This window comes from Chiloscyllium plagiosum, unplaced genomic scaffold, assembly GCF_037043375.1.
Source record: "Chiloscyllium plagiosum isolate Xiang-an unplaced genomic scaffold, Cpla_swu_hap1 HiC_scaffold_1, whole genome shotgun sequence".
Lineage (NCBI taxonomy): Eukaryota > Metazoa > Chordata > Chondrichthyes > Orectolobiformes > Hemiscylliidae > Chiloscyllium > Chiloscyllium plagiosum.
This window is the reverse complement of record NW_028270139.1, coordinates 141118575-141144020: the sequence shown is the minus strand read 5'-3', so window position 1 is coordinate 141144020 and position 25446 is coordinate 141118575. Positions and strand designations below refer to the sequence as shown.

Below are 25446 nucleotides of genomic sequence, written 5' to 3'. Positions count from 1 at the left end.
ACATTCTATATAGTGAAAGCTGATGCAAAATACTCGTTTAGTATCTCCCCCATCTCCTTCAGCTCTATACAAAGGCCACCTTGCTGATTTTTGAGGGGCCCTATTCTCTCCCTAGTTACCCTTTTGTCCTTAATGTACTTGTAAAACCCTTTGGATTCTCCTTAACTCCATTTGCCAAAGCTATCTCATATCCCCTTTTTGCCCTCCTGATTTCCCTCTTAAGTATACTCCTACTACCTTTATACTCTTCTAAGGTTTCACTCGATCCCATTTAACCATTGGCATCAGAACCAAATCTAATCCTTGCCCTCATGCGATCTTCATGCACGTGTTTTTCCAACAAGGATTAGTCTGTGGATATTCATTAGGAATGGACACACTAGTCAATGCTCCTCAAACAAGCACAGAGGCCAAGTGCATTGGTCCATCCTTGTCTGAGATGGGTGAACCTAGGGAACACTCCAATCTGCACAGTTAATGCTTCTGAAAAGAAATTCAACAAAACACATTCAAAACTATTTGCATCCCGACTTCCTCACAACACAATAACTGACTTCTAAAAGCCATCTCAAATACTTTTATAGACACTTGTATATTAATGGTAGTGATTAATATGACCCCACAATAATACAAAGAACAGTGTGATTACATAGATCATAAAGTGCATGTCATATCAGTGGGCTTTCTGATTGTCTGACCACTCGATTGTAAGGAGACCCTGCTGTGATTTGTTATCAGCAGGAGAACACTTGCTAATACACAACCAGAAGACAGCTGAAAATACACAAGATCACAGATAGGGTCATTGGCATTATAACCAACTGACTGAAAATACTGGAGTTTTTGAAATAACTAGCATTAGTTTTTTTAGCTTGAATTCATCAAATTAAGCCAACTCTTTTTACAGCAAAGTATTCCGATTTATAGTATCAAAAATATGCAATTAATCCTGGCACGCAGATGATTTGTTATAAACTCCTCTACAGCATCATAAATTCTTGTTAACCAGCTACAAAAACAAAATGCATTACATTGTACCCAGTGGGCCTGCACGTGTTGGCTTGATTTTTAACTATCAACATTAAAATTGCATGATTCCTCTTTATCTTGTTCTCTGTGCTGTCAGTGGTGGCTCAAAACAACATCTTCCTTCTTCAAAGCAAAAAGAGAAAGTGCTGAGCAGATTGCACATCTAGAGACTTGACTGTTCTTAAAGGTCGATACGTATTCACAATAAAAGTGGCTTCATTTTGATTTCCCTCAAATCGGCAACATCGTTTCTTTTGCATTAGCCTCTGTTCTGTGGAAAGTCTCCTGCAATCCTAAATCTGGTCTTCAATGTCTTATGCGTCTGCTTTCCCTGTCAGTGTTGGCTAGACACCAGTTCACTGTGTGATGTTCCTGTGATATGTCGCTCCTTCCCTGGATCATTCCTGAAATGGCAGAGTGTAATTTATGATAGGAATTAGTTGTAGACCATGCAGAATAGGATGAGATTAATTAACCCATAGAGTACTGAGTTTACTAGCAGCTGTTGGCAGTCAAATGTGTTTTGTATTAGGGGCAGACTTAAAGGCAAAGTCAGGCTCACTGAAAGTAAGGCCCATAAAAGAGGCATAGTTTCACTCCATTTCAGTCAGGTGAGAAATGTAGAAGTATTTAATTTGCTGTAATGAACTCCGACATCTGAAATGAATTCAGGTTTTAATAGACTACATTCAATTTTAACATTGGTGAGTGAAAGGCTTCAACATGGAATATTGCATGCAATTCCGGTCATCTTCCTATCGGAAAGATGTTGTGAAACTTGAAAGGGTTCAGAAAAGATTTACAAGGATGTTGCCAGGGTTGGAGGTTTTGAGCTACAGGGAGAGGCTGAATAGGCTGAGGCTGTTTTCCCTGGTGTCGGAGGCTGAGGGGTGACCTTATTGAGGTTTATAAAATCATGAGGGGCATGGATAGGGGTGGAGAGACCAGAACTAGAGGGCATAGGTTTAGGTTGAAAGGGGAAAGATATAAAAGGGACCTGAGGGGCAACCTTTTCACACAGAGGATGGTACGTGTATAGAATGAGTTTCCAGAGGAAGTGGGGGAGGCTGGTACAATTGCAACATTTAAAAGGCAGCTGGATGAGTATATGAATAGGAAGGGTTTGGAGGGATATGGGCCAAGTGCTGGCAAATGGGACTAGATTAGGTTAGGATATCTGGTTGGAATGGACGAGTTGGACCGAAAGGTCTATTTGTGTGCTTTACATCTCTATGACCCAGTGCTGTTCAGGGCACTTCACAGAGCCCTTATTTATTTTCAGGTGTTCTCCAAAAAACAGCTTGGGTTAATAATTGTAAGAAATGGAATAGTAGTAGAGCTTGAAGGATGCCCATAAATAGAGCTCCATAAGGTGCAGCTACAGTTGGGGTTCTAACCTTGCGCCCTGTATCTTCTGATCTTTGTGATTAGGCACAGGGAAAGCAAAATGCTGTCTCGGGTAATAACTGTGTTAACCTTGCTCCAAATCTGCTTTCACATTCAAACTAAGATGGACATTGAGAGAGACCTGACAGCAGGTTGTCTATACCCCTTTATCCCTTAATAATTCGAGCATGAAGCAAGACAACTGATGAAAACAACATTGGGTGTGAAGGATCCCCATGCTGGGAAGTTAGCAGGTTTGTTGGTTCATATTTCCACAAATACTAATGCATTAGAAGCAGGAGGAAGGTGTGTAGGTGAAGTGGACGGAGAGAAAGACAATGACCAGCAATAAACAAACGTAAGGAAGGTTTGGAAGTACATCACACTTAATCCCAATTATTTGACATTACGCAAAGCACTTTACATAGAATTAGAGTCATAGAGATGTACAGCACGGAATGGACCCTTCGGTCCAACTCGTCCACGCCGACCAGATATCCCAACCCAATCAGTCCCACCTGCCAGCACCTGGCCCATATTCCTCCAAACACTTCCTATTCATATACCCATCGTGATGCCTCCAAGGAAAACAGCCCCAGCCTATTCAACCTCTCCCTATAGCTCAAAAACTCCAACCCTGGCAACATCCTTGTAAATCTTTTCTGAACGCTTTCAAGTTTCACAACATGTTCATTTTAGAGTTAAAGAATAAATTGATATTATTGGTGAAACTCTGGAATACAAACAGGAATAGACAGCAGGCTGAGCAGCTTCTGTGGAGAGAGAATAAGAAAGAGTTCAGGTCAATTACTTATTTTTTCAGTGTAAGCCAGAGTGCCCAAGACAAATAATCAGCTAACTGGTTTTGATGGTATTGGCCAGGGCGCCAGACAATGCTTTGCTTTCTACAGTAATGCCCAATGCATTGTGAATGTCCGTCTGAAGGAATAAACAGACAGGATTTCACATGAGCATTTCTGAAGAACAGTGTCCCCTCATCATTAAGTTATGTGCTTAAGTCTTGTGTCTGACATGAAATTGTGGCACTTTGACTCAGCAATGAGTTTGCTTGCCATACAACCAAAACTTACCTTTGCGGGGTATCAAAAAGAAACAGCTTCTTTTTACAAAAGAAAAATTATCACAGCTATCTCTGGATTGATTCCAGACTGTTGCAAACAATGCAATATTGTTTTGTGTGAGGGCCAAAACTTCTGTGAGGCAATCAAGGACAAAGTTAAAAATCATACATCACCAGGATATAATCCAACACCAGGTTATAGTAGCTGATGAAGGATCACCACTTCAAAAGCTAGTGCTTCCAAATAAACCTATTGGACTATAACTTGGTGTTGTGTGATTTTTAACTTTGTCCACCCCAGTCCAACACCGGCTCCTCCAAATCAAGAAGGAGATACTTTGTCAACACACAACAGAATATAATCAAGTTCTAGTGCTAAACTTAGGCTGGAAAGTAGTTCACCTTCTTTTACCTATCTCTCCCTCTACCCCTCCTGCGAGTTTGAACTCTGCTAATCCCATTGCCTAAGTGGTCATTCTTCACTTTTGAACAGACTACATTGACAACCATGGACGGTGTCACAGCCAAGTCTAATCTTGTCCTCATCTGACATCCATATAAACACACATTTCTAGGAAAGATTGTTTAATAACAAGATTACAAATTCTAACTGATATGTTCCTCTCATGGGTCAAATGGTACACCCCAACAGTTGCCTTGACTAAAATCAGTCACCTTGACACACAGACCGTGATTGGAACGTAAGGAAAAATATTTTCAATGCATTCCTGGTGAAATATTCTCTTCTAAATGCTGAATTGATGTAAATCACATTTCCAAATCATCAATAATTAGACCAGTTCCACTGCTAATCACTCAGCAATTGTATTCTTTGCTTACTGAGTGCTTAGGTAATTTGTTCTAGACTAAACATGTAATTCTTCCTTAACGCAGGCATTTATCATCCAGTACTCTATAACATACTCTGTTTCAACTATTTATTATGTAACTATAAAACTCATGATTAATTTGGGGAAAAAAGGAAATCTACAGTGAACAAATTCTGTAGAATTAAGGGCCAACATTTTCACACGAAGGGTAGTGCATGAAGGAAGAAGACAGCAGATGTAAAAACTTTCAGCATTTTAAACCAAATTAGACAAGGGGAGGAATACTGAACATATGTATTCTCTCCTTCAGATGAGGCATGAAGATGAAGCCACTTTATTGGTCAGAGTATTGAGGTCATGCTGTGGCTGTACAGGACATTGGTTAGGCCACATTTGGAATATTGTGTGCAATTCTGGTCTCCTTCCTTTCGGAAGGATGTTGCAAAACTTGAAAGGGTTCAGAAAAGATTTACACGGATGTTGCCGGGGTTGGAGGATTTGATCTATAGTGAGAGGCTGAATAGGCTGGGTCTGTCTTACCGGAGCGTCGGAGGCTGAAGGGGACCTTATACAGGTTTATAAAATCATGAGGGGCATGGATAGGGTAAATAGGTAAGGTCTTTTCCCTGGGGTGGGGGAGTCCAGAATTATAGGATGTAGGTTTAAGGTGAGAGGGGAAAGTTATAAAAGAGACTTAAAGGCCAACGTTTTAAGCGGCAATTGGATAGGTACATGGATAGGTGCTTAAGCTAGGACAAATGTTCGGCACAACATCGTGATGATCAGAAGCTACATAAATACAGCCTCTTTCTTTCCTATTTAGCTGGTGAGTTAAAATGCATTAGCCTTAAAAGCATTAACACGGCACAGTGTTCATGAAAGTGGAAAATCTTGTGATAGTATGCAGGTGGGCAAAATAGATTGCATGGCAATGCATCACCCATCACTTTTATGTGTGTGAGCCAAAGGAACAGATTTTTAAAAAACATTTAGTGCCAGGGCAATAATCGTTGCCTGGGCAGAGTCCAGAGAGGAAAGTCTTGTGGGAAGCTTTGCAAATTGGTAACAGTAACTGATGGATTTTCCTTCTGATTGAAGGGAAGATCTAGTGGATTCTTGGAGACACTCTTGATCCTTTCAGGCAATTTTTCTCCCGAGGGATGTTTAGAGTCGGGTTGGAAAGTTATCCCAACCTCTCCACAGTATGCCTCAGTCACTCAGAACTCTCAATTATCATCCTCTATCTCCTCAACAGTCTGTCGGCTTCACATTTGTTATTCATATTGCACCCTGAATAATCGGTTCAGTGTGTGTGGAGCTATGGATTTTAAAAAGCTATTTGCAATGTTGCTGAAATCCGGGAGGTCTAACAATTAAATTTACTCTCACCTAAACAGGAGAGAATAGAAGGTGCAAGGAATATGAGAAAGTGCTTCTCCATCATAGATCATATCTATTTTTAAAAACATGACAGAGGGAATAACTAATGCAATGGTAGTAATGTGTAAACTACACATCAAACACCCACACTGCAGCTTTTGGGCACTGCGACACTGTTATTGGAAAGATCCCATATCAGGCTAGCTCCTGCCATAGTTTTGTCAATGAATGAGCCTAACACAAAATTGGATTTCATTGTCAATTTTTGCTGCGCTTGGACTGCCCACATTATTCTGACAATTTAACAGAAGTTCTGAGTTAGAAAGACGCCTACGTGCTCATTTTCTGTAAAAATAAATATATTGCATTAACCAGCAAGAGGCTTTCCTTCTCAGAGAAGGATGGGAAGTGACATTAGTTCAAGGGGAAAAAAACAAGTTGTTTGAATTGGTTGAAGGACATACTTTTTCTAATTACAGTATATCTTTCAAAATGGAAATGTTGGATGTTTAAAAACAGACATTATACTGTTTAGGTCAATGAACCAAGAGAAACTGGAAAATTTTTTCAAAGACCAATATGCATAATGATGGGCCAAATGACCTCTGTCTGTGCACTAAGATTTTCTGCTCTAAAGATATTTGGCTATACTTTGACAGATGTATACTGCTGCTCCAAAACGGTTACAAAATGAACCATAACATGCTGTTTCCATTTAATAGAATAGAATTAGGTATTATTGTTACATGTACTCAAGTACAGGGAAACGGGAGTAAAACAACAAGTGTACAAAGTCACCAATTTCACTACCATCTTGAGTACAAGGTAAAAACTCTTAGGTATAAATTGGAACAATGAAGAAATAAAGTTAAAAGGTCAGCATTACTGTCCATATAAAGCTAGGTATAAAGATACCTAGATACAAAATATGAGATATAAATTAGAAAAATGAAGAAGTAAAGGTAAACAATTGGCATTACAGTCTGAAATTCTAAAGCAGGGAGTCCACACTGGACTAATTGCAAGGCCGAGAGTTCCTAGAGTCAGTGCTGGCTCATCTCTACACCACCAATATCACTTGAGGAACGGAGTTGAGTAGAGAATAAAAAAGTAAACAAAAGTCAAAAAACACGAAAAAAAAAGTAAAGAAACCAACAGAGTGGACAGGCTCTGGCTCAGGAGTCCTACTCTGCTGCCATACTCTTGACAGATTTGACACTGCATTGAGTATGACTGAAGTATCGGGCTCAAGGCGGATCCAAAGGGATCAGAGGATCATAGTCATAGAAAGTCAATAGCACAATAAACGGTTCTCTGGCCCATCACATCTGTGTCTGGCAAAAACAACCACTAACTATTCTAATCTCACTTTCCAACACTTCCCAGGCTTCATATGCCTGGGCATTGCAAATGTTATGAGGGTTTCTGTCTCTACCACTGTTACAGGCAATGAGTTCCAGATTCTCACCATGTTCTGGGTGAAAAAGATTTTCCTCACATCTCCTCTGAACCTCCTGCTCTTATATTAAATTAGTTTAATAACTTACACATTTTATAAAACCAAGCAGATAATTCTCTTTACTATTCGAAACCTGGCATCACATATGTCCTCGACATATTTAATCTAAACATGACAGCCATTCTTTCAGTTGCTGAGGCTCTGAGATCTCAGAGTCACTCTGTAAGCCACTTGACCTCTATAATGCTCCTTAAAATTTGCATCTTTGATCCAGCTTTTGGTCACCAGCTTTTGCAATGATTAAAGTTTGGCCTCTTCAGTCTTGCTCTGCCATTCAATACGGACCTTGGTTGATCTTCCACTTCAGTACCCAGTTCTCACATTCTCCCATACCATTTCAGTATAACCCAAAGAATGAGTCCACCATTCACATGCTGTGAGGCTATGTGCAGGAGATTTCTGGCATTGGTCAGCACGGCACCAGCAGACAGGTTCCTCAGCTGCTCAGACTGGGGTTTCCTCCCTGAGACAAAGGGTTGGATTTTATCTTTGAGAACCCATAATTGACACCAAATGGCATGACCTGAACCTGCATGTATTGGAAACATGTCAGCTGGTGTAACATTTGTGCACCTCTGTACTCCCCGTCTTATTAAAGGGGGAAGGGGTAGCAAGCACAGGATGGCACTGGTCCAAGCAGAAGGCAGCCAGCTATGCAGCGCAGGCAACCCCAACAGGGAAGGCAGGCTGGCATACTTAAATGAACCAAAGCCAGTAGATCCTTTAGTACAGAAAAGAGCCAATCCAGTGTCAGAATAATTATCTGAGGGAGGGCTGACTTCAGTGGAGAAAGACTAGAGTTATGCTGGTGGACAAGAACAAAAGGATGGCAGGAAAAGCTGTACAAAACATTGGGCAACCTTCAAAGAGGTACATTCAAGGAACATTCTCTCAAAAGGGAGAGTAGGATAAACAAATCCAGAGAGGCTTAGATAATAAAGGAGATAGAAACTAAAAAAAAAGAAAGACCGTGCTTATGGAGAAAAAAAATTCTTCTTACAGCAAATAATTAGGGTATAGCTCAATTGGCTGTACGGCTAGTTAGCAATGCAAGTGAAACATTAATGTGGGTTTAATTCCCATACCAGCTGAAGTTGCCATGAAAGACTTTCCTTCTCAACCTCTCTGATTGCCTAAGGTGTCAGGACCCGCAGGTTAAACTGCCACCACTCATTTCTAATGACAGAGCACCGTATGTATGGTCACAGCAGGACTGTGTTGATATTACTAGTGAGGATATGAAAATCACTGCCTGGAAGTGTGATGGAAGTGGGTTCAGTTGATGATTATTTAGATAGAAGTGGTGTGCAGAAAGATGGGGGAAAAGCAGGAGATTGTCACTAGCAAGATTAGTACAGAACTGGCTGGTTAATAGGAAATAGCGAGACATGGATGCTTTATAGACTGGTGTAAGGTTTGTGGTGGAGTTTCCCAGGAGTTGGTATGGGACCCTTGGTTTGCCTGATGATCTAGATCTTGGTGTGCAGAGGACAATTTCAAGGTGTGTGATTGACAGAAATGTGGAAGCATTGTAATCAGTGAGAACAGTGTAGATTCATAAAGTACATATACAAGTTGATGGAGTGGGCAGATAGGTGGAGAAATGTGAGCAGGACATTGACAATCTAAGTAAAATAGGGTATGTTACATTTAAGGAGACAGTGAGGTCTGCAGATGCTGGAGATCAGAGACAAGAGTGTGTTCTTGGAAAAGCACAGCAGGTCAGGCAGCATCTGAGGAGCAGGAAAATCGACATTTCAGGCCACAGCCCTTCATCAAGGGCTATGTTACACTATGTTACATTTAAGGATGTGCAAGAACAGAGGGACCATAAGAAATAGGAGCAGAACTAGGCCATTCAGCCCATCTAATCTTCTCTACTATTCAATTCGGATCATAGCTGATGTGATAATCCTCGACTTCACTTTCCTGCCTTTTCTCTATCATCCTTGTTCCCTTACAAAGTAAAAATCTGTCTACTTCAGCCTTAGATATACTCAATCAACCAGCCCTGACAGCCCTCGATGGTAAAGAATTCCACAATTCAGTACCATCTGAGGGAAGGGGTTCCCCTCATGTCTATCTTAAATGTGAGACCCCGTTATTTTGAGATAATTCCCTTTGGTCCTAGACTCTCCCACAAGGGGAAACACAACTTCTGCATCCACCCTGTCAAATCCCCTAAGAACTTATTTGTTTTAATAAGGTCACCTCTCATTCTTCAAAACACCAATGAGTACAGGCCCAACTCACTCAAACTCTCCTCATAAGGCAGTCCCTTTTATACAAGCCTATTGAACCTTGTCTGGACTGCCTCCAATGCTAGTATATCTTTATTTAGATAAGGGGGCTATAACTGTTCACAGTATCCCAGCTGACATATACTGACACCATACAAAATCTTTGGAGTCTTAAACATAGAGTCATAGAGATGTACAGCACGGAAACAGACCCTTCAGTCCAGCTCGTCCATGCTGACCAGATATCCCAACCTAATCTAGTCTCCTTTGCCAGCATTTGGTCTAGATCCCTCTAAATCCTTCCTATTCATATGCCCAGCCAGATGCCTTTTAAATGTTTTAATTGTACCAGCCTCCACCATTCAATCTGGCAGCTCATTCCATATATGCACCACCCTCTGCGTGAAGAAGTTGCCCCTTCGGTTTTTTAAAATCTTTCACCTGTCACCCTAAACCTATGCACTTTAGTTCTGGACTCCTCTACGCCAAGGAAAATACCTTGTCTGTCTACCCATTCGTGACAGATCATAGATACATAGAGATATACAGCACGGAAACAGACTCTCTATCCACGCCAACCAAATATCCCAACCTAATCTAGTCCCACCTGCCAGCACCCGGTCCACATCCCTCCAAGCCCTTCCTATTCGTATATCCATTCAAATGCCTCTTAAATGTTGCAATTGTATCAGCCTCCGCCATTTCCTCTGACAACTCATTCCATACACGTACCACCCTCTGCATGAAAAAGCTGCCCCTTGGGTCCCTTTTTATATCTTTCCCCTCTCACCCTAAACCTATGCCCTCTAGTTCTGGACTCCCCGACCCCAGGGAAAAGACCTTGTCTACTTATTCTATCCATGCTCCTCATGATTTTATAAACCACTATAAGGTCACCCCTCAGCCTCTGATGCCCCAGGGAAAATAGTCCTAGCCTATTCAACTTCTCCCCTTGACACAATCTGTCCAACCCTGGAAATATCCTTGTAAATCTTTTCTGAACGCTTTCAAGTTTCACAACATTCTTCCTATAGGAGGGAGACCAGATTTGCATGCAGTATTCCAAAAGTAGCCTAACCAATATCCTGTACAGCCACAACATGATCTCCCAACTCCTGTACTCAGTACTCTGACCAATAAAGGAAAGTATACCAAACGCCTTCCTCACTATCCTATCTACCTGTGACTCCACTTTCAAGGAGCTATGAACCTGCACTTCAAGGTCTTTGTTCAACCTTACCATTAAGTGTATAAGGCCTGCCCTGATTTGTCTTTCCAAAATGCAGCACCTCACATTTATCTAAATCAAACTCCATCTACCAATCCCTGACACATTGATCCATCTGATCAAGATCCTGTTCTTCTTTGAGGTAACCTTCTTCACTGTCCAATACACCTCCAATTTTAGTGTCATCTGCAAACTTACTAACCATACCTGCTATGTTCACATCTAAGTCATTTATAGAAATGATGAAAAGCAATTAACTCAGCACTGATCCTTGTGTCACACCGCTGGCCACAGGCCTCCAGTCTGAAATGCAACCCTTCACCACCACCCTCTGTCTCCTACCTTTGAGCCAATTCTGTATCCAAATGGCTAGTTCTCCCTATATTCCATGTGATCTAACCTTCTCTCCAGTTTACCATGAGGAACCCTATCGCATGCCTTACTGAAGTCCACATAGATCACGCCCACTGCTCTGCCCTTATCAATCCTCTTTGTTACTACTTCAAAAAACTCAATCAAGTTTGTGAGACATGTTTCTCATACATAAAGCCATGTTGACTATCCCTAATCAGTCTTTGCCTTTCCAAATATGTGTAAATCCTGTCCCTCAGGATTCCCTCCAACAACCTGTCCACCATCCTTGTCAGGCTCACTGGTCTATAGTTCCCTGGCTTGTCCCTACCACCTTTCTTAAACAATGGCACCATGTTAGCCAACCTCCAGTCTTCCGGCACCTCATATGTGACCATTGATGATACAAATATCTCATCAAGGGGTCCAGAAATCACTTCACTAGCTTCCCACAGAGTTCTAGGGTACACCTGATTAGGTCCTGGATGCTTATCTACCTTTATGCATCTTAAGACGTCCAGCATCTCCTCCTCTGCAATATGGACATCTACAGCTTAATTGATTACTCAACCCTGGAAATATACTGTGGTGGTGGGAATATATTAGGGAGCTCTTGCAATGTGACCATCACCTACTTTCCCAGACACCCCACTTTCCAAATGTGTCTCCATGGAGTTGGGGAAATACACTCTGAAGAGTCGACAGCAGAGTTTATAAACCATGATGACAGGTTTAAGATTAAAACTAAAACAGGCACACATGAAAAAGCTTTTTTTGAGTCTCCAACCCTATTTAATTAAGAAATTAGGTTATAAACTTATAAAATTAACTTTTCAGTGCCACACTTCATGACTGTTTATCATTAATTTCCCTGTTACTACATATTCACATTCTTTTGAATAGCTTGGTTGATGGGATTCAGTGAGAAACAAGAAGCTAAGTACCCCAATTTTGTGCCATTAAAATAATTTCACTGCCAAGTGAGCTTTGTTACAGAACACCCTGTGAAGAAGTATCATAACCATGAGGGTGGCTTCAATCTCTTGGCTTAGCTATGCATGTGCGTATGCCAGAAATTGCAGTCAGAACACTGCGAGCTGTGAGGTTTAGACATGGACACTCATCTCCTCATATGGCTTTGTGTTTGGTAATGACTGTATGGAATGGCTTGGCATGTTTGACTACTTCAAAGGTGCTCCATGTTGCAGTGAGCACGTGGACACTCTTGGCCATGTGATCAGGCCAGATACTCTGAGGTAAAGTTAGTGTGCACACTGAGGTGCAGAGCTCTTTCACTGTGACAAACAGTTAAAAAGTATTTGAGCTAAGAGGGCAACCACAATGTTAATAATGTGGAGACGCTGTGTGTCATCAAACTGTTGTAGCATAATGTGTTGCCTTTGTTTGATTTTTCTGTTTAAAAAAGCAAATAACAATTCAATCAAAACTCTGAATAAAACAGCACTGTTTGAAATCAAAATGAGCAAGCTAATCTTACATTAAACATTCAAATTTGGCCAATTTCTTGTGTGTGTGTGTGGTGGGGTGGGGGGGGGGGGGTGGGGTGGTGACATTTTAGTAAATCGAACAATTAACACGAAGCAGTTTAAATTTCAACAAAAAAATACGAAACCAATAGCGACTTTCCTGTATTTAAAATTGTAAAAATATTATTCATAGCATTCATATGAGTTTCCGTCTCTCTCTCTCTCTCTCTCTTCACATGAAACAGCTGCAGTCAGTGTATCCTCAGGAGCTGCTCAGAAAGCAGCTATTAAAAAAAGTTTTCTGGAACAGATGTCCAGCCGAGTGCTGGGGAATGTGCCAAAAGCTTCGTGTGACTGACTGTTTCTTCCCCAAATCGCGTGCCTTTGTTCTGCCCTCTGCCCTGAGTGGCGCCAGCTCCGCTTCCCACACCAGCAGCTGAACATCTGGAGTCTGGAAGCTGCGCAAACACCAAACACTCCCGAAAAAAAACATCTTCTCCATTCATTCACTCCACAAACTACACGGTGGCAAGATCAGCGTGTGATTTATTAGACACTATCGCGGTTGGAAAGTACAAGAATGCCGATGGGAAGTTCAGATGGAGTTTAAAAATCTCCCATTGTCATAAAGTGGGAATGAAAATCTGTATCACTTTTAATTGTTTCACGAGACTTTTTTTTCATGAAGATTTACTGCTAAAGGATCATCCTTAAACCAAAGAATGACATTACCAATGTTGCATTTTAATTTTAAGTTTTTTTTAAAATGGAGAGATAAATCTGCATTTGACGTTTTGCACATTGTGAGTTTGATCGATTTCATAAGCAAACATGTATAGTACCCGGAGGGTCGGTAACCTTGTCTCAACCCCCTCGCCCTCTCCACTCCCCCACCCCCTTCTACACCATTGCAAATCCTAACACATGACCGCACTGTTCTGAAATGTTTCACTTCTCGAGAGTCTCTGCAAAAGGCCAATGCAGTTCCCGTCGAAAAGTAGAGATCAGCAGTGAGACCACAGCATACTCAGGAGGCGAGGGGAGGAGTTAGTGCGGTCAGGAAAGGCTGTCAAGGGAAGGAGCCTGAAACAAAAAAACCTCAGCTCATTCCGGCGCCTCGGATGTGTGTGATCGATGGGGGGGGGGGGGGGGGGTGGGAAGAGAAGAGGAAGGCGGGCTTTTTTTTATTATTTGGAAATGTACTGGAAGCTCACCTTCCTCTTTTTTGATCTGCCCTCTGCTTGCAAGGTCTTGGTGCATTGCTCCACACACTCAGAAAAGCTCATGTTGCTGTGATCGGAGCTGTAATCGAGGTCAGCCAGCCTGGCCAAGGACAGGATGTAATTACACGCTATCCTCAGGATCGCCAACTTCGACAGCTTCTGTCCATATGAATAGCAAGGAACCTGCAGAGAGGCGCCCGGAGTCATGGGGGGCGGGGGAATGAAGAAATGCAGCATGAGTCAGTCTGGCACGGCATGTACTCAACACACCCACACAACCTACACGTGGAGGGAAATAATCAGGTGTAGTAATTCATAAGCACGGTTAAATGCTACCTGAAACGGTTGGCCTCTATATATTGCAAACAAAACTTGTAGCTATTGAGGCATTAATTTCTCCCAACACTGGGTAGACTCTATGAAGCGAAATAACTGGATCTGCACATTGCTGAGGTGGATTTATACCACGTTGTGTTGACCTAGCGGTTGGATATTGATGAACTGTGTTAAGGTACGACCAAGTTCCGTCGTTTAATGGTTTCAGTGAAACAACAACACAGAACACGTGGCTGGGCTCTCGTCCAATTCCCGCAATCAGCAAGATCGCACTTCGGGCTGAACTCGGTTTGTGCAATCTCTCAGTCATCGATTGGGTGAACCTCCCGTCCACAGAGCAATATTTGTAAACACTTCCACAAACGCGGCCTTTCTTCTGCTACATTACGTAACTCGGAGGCCAATTGGAGCATAACATATTAAAGTGTTCATTCCCCCCCCCAAAAAAAAAAGTTGCCACTTAATCACTTCAATCCATTCCTAGTTTCCTGGAAGCAGTCTTTCTTAACAGTGACCTACAAACTGTTGGATTGAGATTGGACCATCTCACCCGATTCTGAGTTGCTGAGTTATAACAAGCAATAAGAGATTATCAAACAACAAATGCTGTATTCTAGCAATTTTGAAATCTACAGTGGGATCCAAAGCCTACTAGCGACAAAAATAGACCATTCCGCCCCTCGAATCTGCCCCACCATTCAATAAAATCATGGCCAATCCGATTGCGGTTTTTAATTCCACATTCCCACCTACCCCCAGGCAACCTTTGACACCTTGTTTTGGATTGAGTAGCTTCTTATGAGAATAAAAGCAAAATGCTGTGGATACTGGAAATAAAACGCAGAAAATGCTGGAGAAACTCAGCAGGTCAGGCAGCATCTGGGGGAGGGGAGGGGAGAGAGCAAGACAGTCCGATTTGACTCTTCAACTGAGTTGGCTCGAGATGTTAACTCTAATTTCTCTCTCTCTCCACAGATGCTGCCAGACTTGCTGAGGAGTAACTTTTTGTGAGTGTCTGAAGCGTTTGTGGAATTAAAGCTTCCTTTCTGTCCGATTCTGAACGGATGACAGTAAAACAATCCCTTTATTGTCAGTTTGCACTGAAGACTGTTCCTGAAAATATTTGACTCCGGTTATTACTTTTAACTCCAGAAGGTAGTGGGAGGCTGAATATAAACACCACACATTGTCATCAATATTTACACTGAGATGAACTATTAACACCTTTTATTTATAGTTAGGCTTATCGGCGGAAATACTACGATAGCCGTTGACAATCTGCGTTTCCTTCAAGCTCCCTAGCAGGGGCTAGCTCATTAATGATTGATAAAAGGCAGAGAGTTGTTCCATCGCTGGTGTATGACATCCCCAACACTCTCAACTTACCTGTTTCCTCAGAGCTTCGAAGGCAGCGCTGATGGTGTGCACTCTGGTCCTCTCCCTGGCGTTCGCCAACAGCCTCCGGGTCTGTTGGATGGCTTTGATCTCAGTGGAGGCGCCGGGCGGCTCTCCCAGCCGCTTCCGAGGCGACGGGCTGTAAGCTGCGGGCGGGAGGCCGGTGTAGCAGCCGTCGGCGGGCCGCTGGCACAGCAGGACGCGGGGCTGCAGGCTCGGCTGCCCGGGGAATGCTCGCGGCTCGGCGGCGCCCGCTTGGGACGTGGGAGGGCGAGGGAACTTCCTCCGTGCGGGAGCGGCAGACTCCGGGCTGAGCCCCTCATCGCCCCCCGGTTCTCCGGGGGCGGTAGGAGCGGGCGCACAGGCTGGGCTCACAACGCCCCGGCTCAGCCCCAGCAACTCGGCGCCGCAGCCTGGACCCGCCGCTGCTTGGAAAGTGTCGCTGGTGTCGCTCAGCCGGGCGATTAAAGCATCCCCCAGCCTTCCTTCCTCACCTCCGTAAACTTTCTCCAGTATCTCTCCGTGCCTGCTAACATCCCTGTGCTTCCGTTTCAGCCGCTTTATCGTGCACAGTCTCTTCCACTCTGCTTCATTCAGACTCTCCGAGGTCCTCATTATCACTAAGACATCTGAGGTGTTTTTGTTTTAATTGAATGATCTGCCGGCAGGGTTTCAGCCCCTTACTCCCGTCTGTGTGTGTGTGTGTGTGTGAGTGCTATAGCAACAGCTCTGTAGCAATGCCTCTAGTGATGCGAGAATGTCATCTCAAGTCCCCTTCCTCTGCCCTGCCAACATTTTTTTTTTCACGAACGCATTCAGCAATCCATCTGTGTTTGTTTAGCCTCAGCTTACACAGAAGCCCGTGTTAAGTTACATCAGTCATCGCGATGCCTCTTAAAGGGAAGGCTGCGAAATACGAGTGCCCGAAAGAAAAGGAATCCACCCCGACATGTTCACATCTCACAAGCAGGCTTGCCTTTGAGTACAATGTCCTGCACATCCATCCCGTAAGATTAAGGGACAATTTTTATTTCTTTCCTGAGATCTGAGGGTCGAGGGCAACGCCTGAATTTATTAACCATCCCCAGTTACCCCTCCTGGTGATTCATCTCGTTCATTAAATGGGCATTTATTGCCCTACTCTAGTGACATATCAACATACAAAATTGGAGCAGTTCTTCACTTAGTCCCGAGACCTACTCTACTATTCAATAAGATCATGTCTGATCAGTTTGTGTTCCGAATGCCATATTCCCACATACTCCACAGCCCTGGGTTTACTTGCCTAATGAGAAATCTTCGACCTCTAATTTAAAAATATTTAACAACCTCTCCTCCTCACTCCGAGACAGAAAGTGCTAAATGTGTACAACTTTCATCTCTGTCCTACTCCCTTTGTCTGTCTTATTTCCCTCATCTCTGTCCTATTCCCCTCATCTCTGTCCTATTCCCCTCATTTCTGTCCTGTACCTCATCTCTGTACTGTTCCCCTTCATCTCTGTCCTGTTCCCCATCATCTCTATCCTGTTCCGCTCATCTCTGTCCTGAAAGGATGACTCCTAATTTTAAATCACAGCCTCTTAATTCGGAATTGGCTGACAAGAGGAATCATCCTTTCCACTTTCACTTTGCCACCACCTTTTAGGTCTTGTAACCGTATCTACGTCTGCCACCTCCTCTGGCAGTTCATTTGAAATATGAACCACCCTCTGTGTGAAAACGTTGCCCCTCAGGTCCCTTTTAAATCTTTCTCCTCTCACCTTAAAAATATCCCCTCTAGTTCTGAACTCCCCTATCTGAGGGAAAAGACCTTTGCTATTCACTTTGTCTATGCCCATCATGATTTTATAAACTTTTATAAGGTCGGCCCTCAACCTCTACTCTCCGGGGAAAAATAATCCCAGCCTATCCATTCTCTTCTTATACTCAAACTCTCCATTCCCAGTAACGTCCTTGTAAGTCTTTACTGCATCCTTTCCAATTTAATGTTATTCTCCCAACAGCAGAGTGACCAGAACAATACATAGTACTTCAAAAGTGGCCTCACCAATGTCCTGTACAACCACAATATGGTGTCCCAACTGGTGCACTCAATGGCCTGAGCAATGAAGGAAAGTGTGATAAACACTTCACCATCTTGTCTACCTATGATGCAACTTTCAAGAAACTATTATATACCTGCATTTCTAGGTTTCTCTGTTTGACAACATTCACCAGGCCTACCATTAACTGTATAACTCCTGCCCTGATTTGCCTTACCAAAATACAATGTCTCACATTTATCTAAATTAAACTGTTATCTGCCACTCCTCGCCCACTGATTTGTCTTTCCAAGTGAGTTGAATTACTTTAGAGTAGGGAAATGAAAAGTCATCAACGTGAAACATTAACTTTGTTTCTCTCTGCCTAAATGCTGCGAGACCGGCAGAGTAGAACATAGGATGTTATAATGCAGTACAGGCTCTTCAGCCCTTGATGTTGTGCCGACCTGTGAAATTAATCAAATGCCCATCTAACCTACACCATTCCATTATTATCTATATGTATGTCCAATACCCATTTAAATGCCTTGAATGTCAGCAAATCTACCATTGTTGCAGACAGGCCGTTCTACGCCCCAACCACTCTCCGAGTAAAGAAATTACTCCAGATATCTGTCCTAAATCTATCACCCCTCAATTTAAAGCTATGTCCTCTCATGTTAGCCTTTATAAGATTACTTTTGCCCGCTAAAGGTTAATGAGCAGTAGCAATATATGTGGAAAGGCATATGAAAGAGTTGGGCAGATAAGACATATGAGATCAGATATGGTGGCACTAATTAGAAGTTAGATGTCTGTCTGATATCCAATCTTATATAAAATATAATATGTTGCAGTTGAACAGATACTCCATGTTTACATCCCTCCACCTCTGCCACAATAACAAATCAGCACTTATCACAGTCACAAATGAAATCCTATGCTAATATGATAATGATATTTTATCCCTTCTCATCATTCTTGACCCATCTGCAGCATATTTAAAACAGCTTACCTCACCATTCTCCTCTACTGCCTCTCTGCTGTCATCCAACTGGGACTATACTCACATGGTTCCTTTCGTATCTATCTCATTGAAGCCAGAGAATCGCTTGCAATTGCTTCTCTTGCCTGGATACACTGTCCTGTCTGCACTTGGTCCCTGCTTAAAAGTATGTTGCTGGAAAAGCACAGCAGGTCAGGCAGCATCAAAGGAGAAGGAGAATCGACGTTTCGGGCATAAGCCCTTCTTCCTTGTAGAGGGAGGAGGAGAGCTTCTTCAAGGAAGGCATCCTTGCAAGAGAATTTGCAGTAGGTTAAAATCAACTAGGAGAAAGTGAGGACTGCAGATGCTGGAGATCAGAGCTTAAAAATGTGTTGTTTCCTTGTAGAGGGAAGAGGAGAGCTTTCCTTGTAGAGAGAGGAGGAGAGCTTTCCTTGTAGAGGGAGGAGGAGAGCTTGGTCCCCTCTAATTTCCCAGCTATGTGCTGTCCCTCATTTACATCTCCCTTAAACTGTGAGTTTCAATATGGGCACTGACAAAACCCAGCTTTATCACCACCTCTCTTGACTACTGAAATACCTGTTGCTAAAAGCCTGCTTTATGAGTTTATTATCACTAGACTCGACTCTTCCAATGATCTCCTGGCTAGCTTCTTACGTTCTACCCCTTGAGGTGATCCAGAATTGTCCTGCCCATGTCATAACTTGCCCCATGTCCTCTGTTTGGTGATCTATTTCACCCTGAGCTGAGCTTCCAAACCCACAGACCATCAATTTGATCTCTTTCACATAGAGTCATAGAGATGTGCAGCATGGAAACAGACCCTTTGGTCCAATCTGTCCATGCCGACCAGATATCCCAACACAATCTAGTCCCACCTGCCAGCACCTGGCTCTTATCCCTCCAAACCCTTCCTATTCATACACCCATCCAAATGCCTCTTAAATATTGCAATTGTACCAGCCTCCACCACATCCTCTGGCAGCTCATTCCATACATGTACCACCTTCTGTGTGAAAATGTTGCCCTGTAGGTCTCTTTTATATCTTTCCCCTCTCACCCTAAACCTATGCCCTCTAGTTCTGGACTCCCCGACCCCAGGGAAAGGACTTTGTCTATTTATCCTATCCATGCCCCTTATAATTTTGTAAATCTCTATAAGGTCACCCCTCAGCCTCCGATGCTCCAGGGAAAACAGCCCCAGCCTGTTCAGCCTCTCCCAATAGCTCAAATCCTCCAGACTTGGTTATGTATTTTAATTTCCATAACCCACAATGGGTTGAGAGCTGGAAAGTAGGATTTGGCTCGCATAGACATTAGAGACTGAATGGCCTCCTCTGTGGGGTATGTTTTTGTGATATATGGTATCGTAAGCGAGTCTGATTTCTATAGTGTGGAAAAGCAAGGGCTTGATGTGTCAAGCCGTCTTTTTCACCCAATGCTTTGTTCTGTATGTTCATATGTGTTTTTAATATTAGGATTTAACGTTAGTGGGGAGATACATTTGGTGTTATTTTGTTTGGGAAGTGACTGTTAATTTTTTTTTCTTGCCTTTACTGCCTGATATCTGCAAGGTATTTCCTGTGCTGCTGACAGCTGAGACTGCTGAGGAATATCCCAGGAGTGACATTCCCCCTGCTGCAGCCTGACTTTAATGATGTTCGGTGGAACCACTGGATCTGGGCAGGTGGTTCACAGAAAAATTCAAGGAAATGGAGAATTTTCTTTTGTAAATAGTCGCTTGTAACTCAGTCATGCCTTAGATAAGGTCACAATTCTTGTATTGGAGTATTGCCTGTTGTCAACTTATTTGACGAAACAGTTCATGTCGAACTGAGAATGCAATGGAACATCAGTAGAGTTACAGAAATGACTAAAACTTATATTGTTCAAATTTGAACTGAAGACACTTCAGTAATAAACAGTTGTTTCTTCGTATTAAAGAAATGTTTGATGAGAGTTTCAATATTTTAAGGTTAATTGTGTATGTATAGTCAATAAGAAGATATCCTTCCTGAGATGAGGAGACCAAAACTACACACAATACTGCATGTGTGGTGTCACTGAGGGCCTGTGCAATTGCAGCCAGACATCCCTGCTCCTGTACTCGAATCCTCTTATGAAAACCAACAGACTATTTATCGTCTTCATCACCTGTGGCATCTTCATGCTTACTTTTAGCAACAGATGTACAAGGCTTTGTAGTACCTCCACCTTTCCCAGTCTGCTACCATTCAGATAATAGTTTGCCTTCCTCCTTTTGCTCCCAAAGTGGATAACCTCACATCTATCACATTATACTTTAACTGCCTTGCCTTTGCCCACTAGCTCAACTTGTCAGAATCACACTGAAACATTTTTGCTTCCTCCTCAGTTCACCCTCTCACCTAGTTTTGTGTCATCTGCAAACTTGGAGCTATTACATTTAGTTCCTTCATCTAAATCATTAATATATATTGTGAATAGATGAGGTCTAAGTACTGATCTCTGTGGGATCCCACCAGTTACTGGCTGCGATTTGGAAAATGGCTGTTTGTTCCCTGTCTGCTAATCAGTTCTTTAACCATGTCAGTATACTATCCCTGAACCAATGCTACAAATGCTCGTGAGTTATATTAAACTTGCATAATACACTGGTTTAGGTTCAATTTGAGAACGGTTTCCAGTTCTGGGCACGCTCCTAGCCAAGCTGTTCCTGTACAGCTACAACACTGGCATTGACAGGACCATTGGGAGGTGAAAAATTGGGAGGAAGTGAGGACTGCTGGAAATCAGAGTTGAGTGTGTGGTGTTGGAAAGGGCTCATGCCTGAAATGCCGATTCTCCTGCTCCTTGGATGCTGCCTGACCTGCTATGCTTTTCCAGCACCACACCCTTAATATGTGAAAAATTGCCCTGTCCACAAAAAAAGGACAAACCTAACCCATACCAACCAACTCTCAATCTTGTATAAAATGATGAAAGATGTCATTGGCAATGCTAAGAAGTGACATTGCTTCGCAATAATCTGCTCACTGATGATCAACTTGGGTTCTGCCAGGGCCACTTGACTCCTGACCTTATTACATCTTAGGTTTAAACATAGACAAAACAGCTGAACTCAAGAGATAAGGCAAGAATGATGGCCCTTGGCATCAAGTCAGCATTTTAAGAATGTAGCATTAAGGAGCTCTAGAAAAACTGGAGTCAATGGTGTCAGGGATAAATCACTCCGCTGGTTGGAGTGATACCTAGCACAAAGGAATATGGTTGTATTTGTAGGAGGCCAATCATCTCTGTTCTAGAACATCATTGAATGAGTTCCCCACGGTAGTGTCCCAGGCACAGCCATCTTCAGCTGTTTCATCAATGAGCTTTCCTCCATCATAAGGTCAGAAGTAGAGATAACTGATGACTGCTCGATGTTCAACACCATTCATGACTCCTTAGTTTTGTGTTCATATACAGTGAAACCTGCTGGAGTTGTAACATGGTTTTTTTTCACAAGTCAAATCACAATTCATTGTTTGAATGTTAATGGTATTTCTTTGTATTACTTTGCTTCATTTCACTGTACTCTGCAAATCTGATAAGGGTTAAAGTGCAAACATGGATGTGGAAGAAATGTTTACATTGTCCCATTTATGGCAGGGCAGAAGTAATCCAAGCCTATTTCTATTGTTTTATGAATTTTGCCTACTTTCCAGACATAAATATTCTGATATAGTTGACAGGATAATCAATTGTAAGGTCAGTAGCAACCAAAACATTATATCTGTTGTCCAGTATTTAAATTGGATAATTCTTTACGCATTTGTCAGTCATGTGTGATCTTTATCTTTTGTTTTACAATCTTGTACCCCTAGATATATCTGCAGTTGATGACTGTGAAGTGTTTGTGCTTGTCTGCAATAATTCTGGTGTGAAGAACAAATGCACTGAATGTCATACTGATGCATGGCATTGTGACACACAAATTAGATTAGATTCCCTACAACGTGGAAACAGGCCCTTCGGCCCAACAAGTCCACACTGACCCTCGGAAGAGTAACCCCATCGAGACCCATTCTCTCTGACGAATGCATCTAACATTATGGACAATTTAGCATGGCCAATTCACCTGACCTGCTCACCTTTGGACTGTGGGAGGAAACCCACGCAGACATGGGGAGAATGTGCAAACTCCACACAGACAGTCACCCGAGACTGGAATCAAACCTGGCACCCTGGTGCTGTGAGGCAGCAGTGCTAACCCCACTGAGCCACCATACTGGTTTAGTTTGGGATGGTTTAAAATTAAGAACTCATAAGAACTAATATTTGTAAGGCTAAAATCATTAGTATGTAGGAAATGTCATAGAAAGACATTAGCAACTTGCCAATCAGGGTCTTTCATAGTGATTTGGAAAAGGGATTATTGGACATTTCCTGTTGCAGTTTCTGGCATTTATACAGTCTAAAACTCCAGAGATCGAGGTCTACAATCTTAGTGTCAATGAGATCTACTTGCAGATCGCAGGAAACATCTGTAGCATTTACTGGGTTAGATAAATAGCAATGTGTCAAACGTGAGTACATAATTGCCTGGATTGTAGAGTATGTTGCAGTCATAACCCTGTACTTTGACGAGTAATCTCTGTAATCTGGTTGCCTGAAGGAAGAAGATGGCTCGATAACGTCATCTCAGGCTGACGTCATGATGATCAGTAAATCCTTCTATGCCAGTCTGTATGACGCGAAGCCGACCAACAGCGCAGCCTCCCAGTCGTTCCTGTCCTCTATCACGGGTCCGAAGGGACTCGCTGTACAAGGATCTGGGCAACGGGGGAAAAAATACACCCAATGTCACCCTCACCCTGATGGCCACCTTTGTGTGTGGCTGCATCAAGCTGTGCGTGGATGCCCGGTACGCAAACACCAAGTGTCACTACGTACTGAGGTTCTACCTGTCCCCGGTGTTGCGAAGGATGGGCCTGGCCTCGCTGCTGCGGAACGCTCCGAGTAGTTGGACCGTTCCGTATCACCTGTCATTCGTGGAGAAGTTTATGAAGAAAAACACCTTTGACTACAAGTCCATCAGGAAGTACAGAACACAGTAGAGGCTGGACCAGCCGCTATCTCTGGACGAGCTGACCAAGGCCTTTGTGTCCTTTGAAAAGAATAAAACTCCCGGAAGCGATGGCTGGACATGGAGAAAGCCTTTGACAGGATATCACACAGGTATATGAGAATGTTCTCTCCAAAATGGGCTTTGGGGAGGGAATCTGCAATTGGATCAGACTGCTCTACACCAACATTGTCAGTGCAGTCTCAATCAATGGGTGGGAATCAGATAGCTTCCCAGTCAGATCTGGAGTCAGGCAGGGCTGCCCTCTCTCTCCTGCCTTGTTTGTATGCTGCATAGAGCCATTTGCCGAGTCCATCAGGAAGGATGCGAGCCTGAGAGAGGTGACTATTCCTGGCAGCGGGGGCCTGCAGGTTAAGGCCTCCCTGTACATGGATGACGTCGCCGTTTTCTGCTCGGATCCGCTGTTCGTGCGCAGACTCATGTGCATATGTGACCAGTTCAAACGGGCCTCGGGGCCAAGGTAAACCGAGGCAAGAGCGAGGCCATGCTCTTCGGGAACTGGGCCGACCAATCCTCGATCCCCTTCACTGTCAGGACCGACCACCTGAAGGTGCTGGGTATTTGGTTCGGAGGGGCTGGGGCATGCGCCAAGTCTTCGGAGGAGCGTATCAGCAAAGTTAGGCAGAAACTGGGCAGATGGAAGCTACGGTCGCTCTCCATCGCGGGAAAAACCTGGTCATCAGGTGTGAGGCACTGTCATTGCTATTATACATGGCACGGGCCTGGCCTGTTCCCAGAACCTGTGCCGCTGCAGTCACCCGGGCCATCTTCCAGTTTATATGGAGGTCAAAGATGGACCGGATCTGAAGGGACTCGCTGTACAAAGATCTGGGCAACGGGGGAGAAAATACACCCAATGTCACCCTCACCCTGATGGCCACCTTTGTGTGTGGCTGCATCAAGCTGTGCATGGATCCCCGGTACGCAAACACCAAGTGTCACTACGTACTGAGGTTCTACCTGTCCTCGCTTCTCGGCCTTTTGGCTAAGATCAAGTGTCTGTTCTTATCAGGACAGGGGTCGAGTTGCGAGTCATCAGAGCTAGTGGAGATCATCGCTGGATCATGATTGGACGTTGGAGGATCATTTGGTTGTGCTGACCTGCTATTGGTGGATCTTCATGCTGGCTTCGGCCTAACGCCAATTCAGGGACCAGCCAACCTCAGAGCTATGGCCTCAACAGCTGCCCGCACCCCGGGCCAGGGGGTTCGAAACACCATCCGGATGTCTGTCAAGAAGGTGGAAGAGCGTACACTGGTCGATCGGACGGTGTTCGTCAAGAAGGTGCTGTTCGAGTGCTGTGGGTTCGCCGCAGCAGATGTGTACTGCCTGCAGGATTTCCCTGGGGCAGGCTACTTTGACATCACCTTCAGCTGCGTGAAGCAATGTGAGCAGCTCCTGAAGGTCTTCAAGGAAAAGGAAGGGGAGCCACTGTTCTCCATCTTGTCGGCGGTCCCCTTGTGTGTGCTTCCTGCAGAGGAGTCGGGTTGTTACGATCCACATGTACAACCCCTACGTGCCAGCAACCGATGTCCTGACGTTCCTGGGAAGATATGTGCAGGTCGAGGGACAAAGCACCAATGTGGAGATCAAAGATGGACCGGGTCCGAAGAGACGTAACGTACAAAGACCGGTGCAATGGGGGAAAAACACACCCAATGCCACCCTCACCCTGATGGCCACCTTTGTGTGTGGCTGCATCAAGCTGTGCGTGGATCCCCGGTACGCAAACACCAAGTGTCACTACGTACTGAGGTTCTATCTGTCCCCGGTGTTGCGAAGGATGGGCCTGGCCTCGCTGCTGCGGAACGCTCCGAGTAGTTAGACCGT

At 43.6% G+C, this 25446-nt stretch overlaps 1 protein-coding gene and 1 long non-coding RNA gene across 3 annotated transcripts; one reads left to right on the top strand and one right to left on the bottom strand.

The window, feature by feature from the left end:
• Positions 1-562: 562 nt before the first annotated feature.
• Positions 563-16449, bottom strand: atoh8 (atonal bHLH transcription factor 8). Of its 2 annotated transcripts, none has more exons than XM_043706551.2 (3): positions 15477-16449; positions 13746-13937; positions 563-1433 (listed from the first exon to the last, which is right to left on the bottom strand). In XM_043706551.2, exons 1-3 carry the CDS (start codon positions 16098-16100, stop codon positions 1428-1430), a joined length of 822 nt encoding a protein of 273 aa, XP_043562486.1. In that variant the 5' UTR covers positions 16101-16449; the 3' UTR covers positions 563-1427. The 2 variants fall into 2 exon arrangements, with proteins under 2 accessions (XP_043562486.1, XP_087847355.1); XM_087991229.1 differs by lacking the exon at positions 563-1433 and adding an exon at positions 3061-3188 and having other exon boundaries at positions 15477-16129.
• Positions 13922-20446, top strand: LOC122558299 (uncharacterized). The gene is made up of 3 exons (XR_006314100.2): positions 13922-14057; positions 15066-15097; positions 20084-20446. It is a non-coding gene; the product is annotated as an uncharacterized LOC122558299 (long non-coding RNA).
• Positions 20447-25446: the final 5000 nt, after the last annotated feature.